Source organism: Salvelinus fontinalis, unplaced genomic scaffold (assembly GCF_029448725.1).
Source record: "Salvelinus fontinalis isolate EN_2023a unplaced genomic scaffold, ASM2944872v1 scaffold_1542, whole genome shotgun sequence".
Taxonomy (NCBI): Eukaryota; Metazoa; Chordata; class Actinopteri; order Salmoniformes; family Salmonidae; genus Salvelinus; species Salvelinus fontinalis.
The window spans coordinates 9,145-18,647 of NW_026601751.1; the positions used below are offsets into that span (position 1 = coordinate 9,145).

Consider the following 9,503-nt stretch of genomic DNA (forward strand, 5'->3'; position numbering starts at 1 on the left):
ACACTACATAAAGAGAGACAACACAACACTACATAAAGAGATACACCACAACACTACATAAAGAGAGACAACACAACACTACATAAAGAGAGACAACACAACACTACATAAAGAGAGACAACACAACACTACATAAAGAGAGACAACACAACACTACATAAAGAGAGACAACACAACACTACATAAAGAGAGACAACACAACACTACATAAAGAGATTGAACTCTGCAGCAGGAGGAACCGCAGCAGGAGGAACCGCAGCAGGAGGATCCGCAGCAGGAGGATCCGCAGCAGGAGGAAACGCAGCAGGAGGAACCGCAGCAGGAGGAACCGCAGCAGGAGGATCCGCAGCAGGAGGAACCGCAGCAGGAGGATCCGCAGCAGGAGGAACCAGCAGCAGGAGGAACCGCAGCAGGAGGAGCCGCAGCAGGACGAACTGCAGCAGGAGGAACCGCAGCAGGAGGAACCGCAGCAGGAGGAACCGCAGCAGGAGGAGCCGCAGCAGGAGGACCCGCAGCAGGAGGATCCGCAGCAGGACGAACTGCAGCAGGAGGAACCGCAGCAGGAGGAACCGCAGCAGGACGAACTGCAGCAGGAGGAACCGCAGCAGGAGGAACCGCAGCAGGAGGAACCGCAGCAGGACGAACCGCAGCAGGAGGAACCGCAGCAGGAGGAAACACAGCAGGAGGATCCGCAGCAGGAGGAACGGCAGCAGGAGGAACCGCAGCAGGAGGAGCCGCAGCAGGACGAACCGCAGCAGGAGGAACCGCAGCAGGAGGATCCGCAGCAGGAGGAACCGCAGCGGGAGGAGCCGCAGCGGGAGGAACCGCAGCGGGAGGAACCGCAGCGGGAGGAACCGCAGCGGGAGGAACCGCAGCGGGAGGAACCGCAGCGGGAGGACCCGCAGCAGGAGGACCCGCAGCAGGAGGACCCGCAGCAGGAGGACCCGCAGCAGGAGGAACCGCAGCAGGAAGAACCGCAGCAGGAGGACCCGCAGCAGGTTACTGTCAGACGTTGCTGATTTGTAGCCACTGTCAAGTGTGCTCCCTCTCAGGCCTCTAGGTCACCAGGCTGCTCGTTATGGAGCACACCTGTCAACATCGTTACGCGCATCTACGCATCGTCAGACTCACCTGGACTCCATCACCTCCCTGATTACCTTCCCTATACATGTCACTTCTTTTGGGCTCCTTCCCCAGGTGTCGTTGTTTTTGTTTCCTGTCTGTGTGCTGTTAGTGGTTCCTGTCTGTGTGATGTTAGTGTTTCCTGTCTGTGTGCTGTTCCTGTCTGTGTGCTGTTAGTGTTTCCTGTCTGTGTGCTGTTAGTGTTTCCTGTCTGTGTGCTGTTAGTGGTTCCTGTCTGTGTGCTGTTCCTGTCTGTGTGCTGTTAGTGGTTCCTGTCTGTGTGTTGTTACTGGTTCCTGTCTGTGTGCTGTTAGTGTTTCCTGTCTGTGTGCTGTTAGTGGTTCCTGTCTGTGTGCTGTTAGTGGTTCCTGTCTGTGTGCTGTTATTGTTTCCTGTCTGTGTGCTGTTAGTGGTTCCTGTCTGTGTGCTGTTAGTGTTTCCTGTCTGTGTGCTGTTAGTGTTTCCTGTCCGTGTGCTGTTCCTGTCTGTGTGCTGTTAGTGGTTCCTGTCTGTGTGCTGTTAGTGTTTCCTGTCTGTGTGCTGTTAGTGTTTCCTGTCTGTGTGCTGTTGGTGTTTCCTGTCTGTGTGCTGTTATTGTTTCCTGTCTGTGTGCTGTTAGTGTTTCCTGTCTGTGTGCTGTTAGTGTTTCTTGTCTGTGTGCTGTTAGTGTTTCCTGTCTGTGTGCTGTTAGTGTTTCCTGTCTGTGTGCTGTTAGTGGTTCCTGTCTGTGTGCTGTTCCTGTCTGTGTGCTGTTAGTGTTTCCTGTCTGTGTGCTGTTAGTGTTTCCTGTCTGTGTGCTGTTAGTGTTTCCTGTCTGTGTGCTGTTCCTGTCTGTGTGCTGTTAGTGTTTCATGTCTGTGTGCTGTTAGTGGTTCCTGTCTGTGTGCTGTTCCTGTCTGTGTGCTGTTAGTGGTTCCTGTCTGTGTGCTGTTAGTGTTTCCTGTCTGTGTTCTGTTAGTGTTTCCTGTCTGTGTGCTATTCCTGTCTGTGTGCTGTTAGTGGTTCCTGTCTGTGTGCTGTTAGTGTTTCCTGTCTGTGTGCTGTTAGTGTTTCCTGTCTGTGTGCTGTTAGTGGTTCCTGTCTGTGTGCTGTTAGAGTTTCCTGTCTGTGTGCTGTTAGTGTTTCCTGTCTGTGTGCTGTTAGTGTTTCCTGTCTGTGTGCTGTTCCTGTCTGTGTGCTGTTAGTGGTTCCTGTCTGTGTGTTGTTAGTGGTTCCTGTCTGTGTGCTGTTAGTGTTTCCTGTCTGTGTGCTGTTAGTGGTTCCTGTCTGTGTGCTGTTAGTGGTTCCTGTCTGTGTGCTGTTAGTGTTTCCTGTCTGTGTGCTGTTAGTGTTTCCTGTCTGTGTGCTGTTAGTGTTTCCTGTCTGTGTGCTGTTAGTGTTTCCTGTCTGTGTGCTGTTAGTGTTTCCTGTCTGTGTGCTGTTCCTGTCTGTGTGCTGTTAGTGGTCCCTGTCTGTGTGTTGTTAGTGGTTCCTGTCTGTGTGCTGTTCCTGTCTGTGTGCTGTTAGTGGTTCCTGTCTGTGTGCTGTTAGTGGTTCCTGTCTGTGTGCTGTTAATGTTTCCTGTCTGTGTGCTGTTAGTGGTTCCTGTCTGTGTGCTGTTAGTGTTTCCTGTCTGTGTGCTGTTAGTGGTTCCTGTCTGTGTGCTGTTCCTGTCTGTGTGCTGTTAGTGGTTCCTGTCTGTGTGCTGTTAGTGGTTCCTGTCTGTGTGCTGTTAGTGGTTCCTGTCTGTGTGCTGTTAGTGTTTCCTGTCTGTGTGCTGTTAGTGGTTCCTGTCTGTGTGCTGTTCCTGTCTGTGTGCTGTTAGTGGTTCCTGTCTGTGTGCTGTTAGTGGTTCCTGTCTGTGTGCTGTTAGTGGTTCCTGTCTGTGTGCTGTTAGTGTTTCCTGTCTGTGTGCTGTTAGTGTTTCCTGTCTGTGTGCTGTTAGTGTTTCCTGTCTGTGTGCTGTTAGTGTTTCCTGTCTGTGTGCTGTTAGTGTTTCCTGTCTGTGTGCTGTTCCTGTCTGTGTGCTGTTAGTGGTCCCTGTCTGTGTGTTGTTAGTGGTTCCTGTCTGTGTGCTGTTCCTGTCTGTGTGCTGTTAGTGGTTCCTGTCTGTGTGCTGTTAGTGGTTCCTGTCTGTGTGCTGTTAATGTTTCCTGTCTGTGTGCTGTTAGTGGTTCCTGTCTGTGTGCTGTTAGTGTTTCCTGTCTGTGTGCTGTTAGTGGTTCCTGTCTGTGTGCTGTTCCTGTCTGTGTGCTGTTAGTGGTTCCTGTCTGTGTGCTGTTAGTGGTTCCTGTCTGTGTGCTGTTAGTGGTTCCTGTCTGTGTGCTGTTAGTGTTTCCTGTCTGTGTGCTGTTAGTGGTTCCTGTCTGTGTGCTGTTCCTGTCTGTGTGCTGTTAGTGGTTCCTGTCTGTGTGCTGTTAGTGGTTCCTGTCTGTGTGCTGTTAGTGTTTCCTGTCTGTGTGCTGTTAGTGGTTCCTGTCTGTGTGCTGTTAGTGGTTCCTGTCTGTGTGCTGTTAGTGTTTCCTGTCTGTGTGCTGTTAGTGGTTCCTGTCTGTATGCTGTTCCTGTCTGTGTGCTGTTAGTGGTTCCTGTCTGTGTGCTGTTCCTGTCTGTGTGGTGTTAGTGGTTCCTGTCTGTGTGCTGTTAGTGTTTCCTGTCTGTGTGCTGTTAGTGGTTCCTGTCTGTGTGCTGTTAGTGTTTCCTGTCTGTGTGCTTTTAGTGGTTCCTGTCTGTGTGCTGTTAGTGGTTCCTGTCTGTGTGCTGTTAGTGTTTCCTGTCTGTGTGCTGTTAGTGGTTCCTGTTTGTGTGCTGTTAGTGGTTCCTGTCTGTGTGCTGTTAGTGTTTCCTGTCTGTGTGCTGTTAGTGTTTCCTGTCTGTGTGCTGTTAGTGTTTCCTGTCTGTGTGCTGTTCCTGTCTGTTTGCTGTTAGTGTTTCCTGTCTGTGTGCTGTTAGTGGTTCCTGTCTGTGTGCTGTTCCTGTCTGTGTGCTGTTAGTGGTTCCTGTCTGTGTGCTGTTAGTGTTTCCTGTCTGTGTTCTGTTAGTGTTTCCTGTCTGCGTGCTGTTAGTGTTTCCTGTCTGTGTGCTGTTAGTGGTTCCTGTCTGTGTGCTGTTAGTGTTTCCTGTCTGTGTGCTGTTAGTGGTTCCTGTCTGTGTGCTGTTAGTGGTTCCTGTCTGTGTGCTGTTAGTGGTTCCTGTCTGTGTGCTGTCAGTGGTTCCTGTTTATGTATTATGTTCCGTGTTATTTCATGAAATCCCTCCCTGAACTTGCTTCCTGACTCTCGGCGCACATCGTTACATAGGGGATAGAGTGAGACCCTAAACCCTTGCTAGGGTGATGGGGATAGAGTAAGACCCTAAACCCTTGCTAGGGTGATGGGGATAGAGTGAGACCCTAAACCCTTGCTAGGGTGATGGGGATAGAGTAAGACCCTAAACCCTTGCTATGGTGATGGGGATAGAGTAAGACCCTAAACCCTTGCTATGGTGATGGTGATAGAGTAAGGCCCTAAACCCTTGCTATGGTGATGGGGATAGAGTAAGACCCTAAACCCTTGCTATGGTGATGGGGATAGAGTAAGGCCCTAAACCCTTGCTATGGTGATGGGGATAGAGTAAGACCCTAAACCCTTGCTATGGTGATGGGGATAGAGTAAGACCCTAAACCCTTGCTATGGTGATGGGGATAGAGTAAGACCCTAAACTCTTGCTAGGGTGATGGGGATAGAGTAAGACCCTAAACCCTTGCTATGGTGATGGGGATAGAGTAAGACCGTAAACCCTTGCTAGGGTGATGGGGATAGAGTAAGACCCTAAACCCTTGCTAGGGTGATGGTGATGGGGATAGAGTAAGACCCTAAACCCTTGCTAGGGTGATGGGGATAGAGTAAGACCCTAAACCCTTGCTATGGTGATGGGGATAGAGTAAGACCCTAAACCCTTGTTATGGTGATGGGGATAGAGTAAGACCCTAAACCCTTGTGATGGGGATAGAGTAAGACCCTAAACCCTTGCTAGGGTGATGGGGATAGAGTAAGACCCTAAACCCTTGCTAGGGTGATGGGGATAGAGTAAGACCCTAAACCCTTGCTAGGGTGATGGGGATAGAGTAAGACCCTAAACCCTTGCTAGGGTGATGGGGATAGAGTAAGACCCTAAACCCTTGCTATGGTGATGGGGATAGAGTAAGACCCTAAACCCTTGCTAGGGTGATGGGGATAGAGTAAGACCCTAAACCCTTGCTATGGTGATGGGGATAGAGTAGGACCCTAATCCCTTGCTATGGTGATGGGGATAGAGTAAGACCCTAAACCCTTGCTATGGTGATGGGGATAGAGTAAGACCCTAAACCCTTGCTAGGGTGATGGGGATAGAGTAAGACCCTAAACCCTTGCTATGGTGATGGGGATAGAGTAAGACCCTAAACCCTTGCTATGGTGATGGGGATAGAGTAAGACCCTAAACCCTTGCTATAGTGATGGGGATAGAGTAAGAACCTAAACCCTTGCTAGGGTGATGGGGATAGAGTAAGACCCTAAATCCTTGCTAGGGTGATGGTGATAGAGTAAGACCCTAAACCCTTGCTAGGGTGATGGGGATAGAGTAAGACCCTAAACCCTTGCTATGGTGATGGGGATAGAGTAAGACCCTAAACCCTTGCTAAGGTGATGGGGATAGAGTAAGACCCTAAACCCTTGCTAGGGTGATGGGGATAGAGTAAGACCCTAAACCCTTGCTATGGTGATGTGGATAGAGTAAGACCCTAAACCCTTGCTAGGGTGATGGGGGTAGAGTAAGACCCTAAACCCTTGCTAGGGTGATGGGGATAGAGTAAGACCCTAAACCCTTGCTAGGGTGATGGTGATAGAGTAAGGTCCTAAACCCTTGCTATGGTGATGGGGATAGAGTAAGACCCTAAACCCTTGCTATGGTGATGGGGATAGAGTAAGACCCTAAACCCTTGCTATGGTGATGGGGATAGAGTAAGACCCTAAACCCTTGCTAGGGTGATGGGGATAGAGTAAGGCCCTAAACCCTTGCTATGGTGATGGGGATAGAGTAAGACCCTAAACCCTTGCTAGGGTGATGGGGATAGAGTAAGACCTAAACCCTTGCTATGGTGATGGGGATAGAGTAAGACCCTAAACCCTTGCTAGGGTGATGGGGATAGAGTAAGACCATAAACCCTTGCTATGGTGATGGGGATAGAGTAAGACCCTAAACCCTTGCTATGGTGATGGGGATAGAGTAAGACCCTAAACCCTTGCTATAGTGATGGGGATAGAGTAAGACCCTAAACCCTTGCTAGGGTGATGGGGATAGAGTAAGACCCTAAACCCTTGCTATGGTGATGGGGATAGAGTAAGACCCTAAACCCTTGCTATGGTGATGGGGATAGAGTAAGACCCTAAACCCTTGCTATGGTGATGGGGATAGAGTAAGACCCTAAACCCTTGCTAGGGTGATGGGGATAGAGTAAGACCCTAAACCCTTGCTATGGTGATGGGGATAGAGTAAGACCCTAAACCCTTGCTATGGTGATGGGGATAGAGTAAGACCCTAAACCCTTGCTATGGTGATGGGGATAGAGTAAGACCCTAAACCAATGTTATGGTGATGGGGATAGAGTAAGACCCTAAACCCTTGCTAGGGTGATGGGGATAGAGTATGACCATAAACCCTTGCTATGGTGATGGGGATAGAGTAAGGCCCTAAACCCTTGCTATGGTGATGGGGATAGAGTAAGACCCTAAACCCTTGCTAGGGTGATGGGGATAGAGTAAGACCCTAAACCCTTCCTAGGGTGATGGGGATAGAGTAAGACCCTAAACCCTTGTGATGGGGATAAAGTATGACCCTAAACCCTTGCTATGGTGATGGGGATAGAGTATTACCCTAAACCCTTGCTATGGTGATGGTGATAGAGTAAGACCCTAAACCCTTGCTAGGGTGATGGGGATAGAGTAAGACCCTAAACCCTTGCTATGGTGATGGGGATAGAGTAAGACCCTAAACCCTTGTGATGGGGATAAAGTATGACCCTAAACCCTTGCTATGGTGATGGGGATAGAGTATTACCCTAAACCCTTGCTATAGTGATGGGGATAGAGTAAGACCCTAAACCCTTGCTAGGGTGATGGGGATAGAGTAAGGCCCTAAACCCTTGCTAAGGTGATGGGGATAGAGTAAGACCCTAAACCCTTGCTATGGTGATGGGGATAGAGTAAGACCCTAAACCCTTGCTAGGGTGATGGGGATAGAGTAAGGCCCTAAACCCTTGTTATGGTGATGGGGATAGAGTAAGACCCTAAACCCTTGCTAGGGTGATGGGGATAGAGTAAGACCCTAAACCCTTGCTATGGTGATGGGGATAGAGTAAGGCCCTAAACCCTTGCTAAGGTGATGGGGATAGAGTAAGACCCTAAACCCTTGCTATGGTGATGGGGATAGAGTAAGACCCTAAACCCTTGCTATGGTGATGGGGATAGAGTAAGACCCTAAACCCTTGCTATGGTGATGGGGATAGAGTAAGACCCTAAACTCTTGCTAGGGTGATGGGGATAGAGTAAGACCCTAAACCCTTGCTATGGTGATGGGGATAGAGTAAGACCGTAAACCCTTGCTAGGGTGATGGGGATAGAGTAAGACCCTAAACCCTTGCTAGGGTGATGGTGATGGGGATAGAGTAAGACCCTAAACCCTTGCTAGGGTGATGGGGATAGAGTAAGACCCTAAACCCTTGCTATGGTGATGGGGATAGAGTAAGACCCTAAACCCTTGTTATGGTGATGGGGATAGAGTAAGACCCTAAACCCTTGCTATGGTGATGTGGATAGAGTAAGACCCTAAACCCTTGCTATGGTGATGGGGATAGAGTAAGACCCTAAACCCTTGTTATGGTGATGGGGATAGAGTAAGACCCTAAACCCTTGCTAGGGTGATGGGGATAGAGTAAGACCCTAAACCCTTGCTAGGGTGATGGTGATAGAGTAAGACCCTAAACCCTTGCTAGGGTGATGGGGATAGAGTAAGACCCTAAACCCTTGCTAGGGTGATGGTGATAGAGTAAGGTCCTAAACCCTTGCTATGGTGATGGGGATAGAGTAAGACCCTAAACCCTTGCTATGGTGATGGGGATAGAGTAAGACCCTAAACCCTTGCTATGGTGATGGGGATAGAGTAAGACCCTAAACCCTTGCTAGGGTGATGGGGATAGAGTAAGGCCCTAAACCCTTGCTATGGTGATGGGGATAGAGTAAGACCCTAAACCCTTGCTAGGGTGATGGGGATAGAGTAAGACCTAAACCCTTGCTAAGGTGATGGGGATAGAGTAAGACCCTAAACCCTTGCTAGGGTGATGGGGATAGAGTAAGACCCTAAACCCTTCCTAGGGTGATGGGGATAGAGTAAGACCCTAAACCCTTGTGATGGGGATAAAGTATGACCCTAAACCCTTGCTAGGGTGATGGGGATAGAGTAAGACCATAAACCCTTGCTATGGTGATGGGGATAGAGTAAGACCCTAAACCCTTGCTAGGGTGATGGGGATAGAGTAAGACCCTAAACCCTTGCTATGGTGATGGGGATAGAGTAAGACCCTAAACCCTTGCTATGGTGATGGGGATAGAGTAAGACCCTAAACCCTTGCTATGGTGATGGGGATAGAGTAAGACCCTAAACCCTTGCTATGGTGATGGGGATAGAGTAAGACCCTAAACCCTTGCTATGGTGATGGGGATAGAGTAAGACCCTAACCCTTGCTAGGGTGATGGGGATAGAGTAAGGCCCTAAACCCTTGCTATGGTGATGGGGATAGAGTAAGACCCTAAACCCTTGCTAGGGTGATGGGGATAGAGTAAGACCCTAAACCCTTGTGATGGGGATAAAGTATGACCCTAAACCCTTGCTATGGTGATGGGGATAGAGTAAGACCCTAAACCCTTGCTAGGGTGATGGGGATAGAGTAAGACCCTAAACCCTTGCTATGGTGATGGGGATAGAGTAAGACCCTAAACCCTTGTTATGGTGATGGGGATAGAGTAAGACCCTAAACCCTTGCTATGGTGATGGGGATAGAGTAAGGCCCTAAACCCTTGCTAGGGTGATGGGGATAGAGTAAGACCCTAAACCCTTGCTAGGGTGATGGGGATAGAGTAAGACCCTAAATCCTTGCTAGGGTGATGGTGATAGAGTAAGACCCTAAACCCTTGCTATGGTGATGTGGATAGAGTAAGACCCTAAACCCTTGCTAGGGTGATGGGGGTAGAGTAAGACCCTAAACCCTTGCTAGGGTGATGGGGATAGAGTAAGACCCTAAACCCTTGCTAGGGTGATGGTGATAGAGTAAGGTCCTAAACCCTTGCTATGGTGATGGGGATAGAGTAAGACCCTAAACCCTTGCTATG

At 49.4% G+C, this 9,503-nt stretch overlaps 1 protein-coding gene across 1 annotated transcript; it reads right to left on the reverse strand.

Moving 5' to 3' along the window:
- Positions 1 to 239: 239 nt before the first annotated feature.
- On the reverse strand, positions 240 to 1,099 carry LOC129849563 (keratin-associated protein 5-1-like; the record flags this gene model as incomplete). The annotated part of the gene is given in 3 exon segments (XM_055916393.1): positions 240 to 393; positions 395 to 1,002; positions 1,090 to 1,099. Coding segments are annotated over 3 exon segments (772 nt in total), but the record flags the coding sequence as incomplete, so codon positions are not given.
- Between the last annotated feature and the right edge of the window lie 8,404 nt (positions 1,100 to 9,503).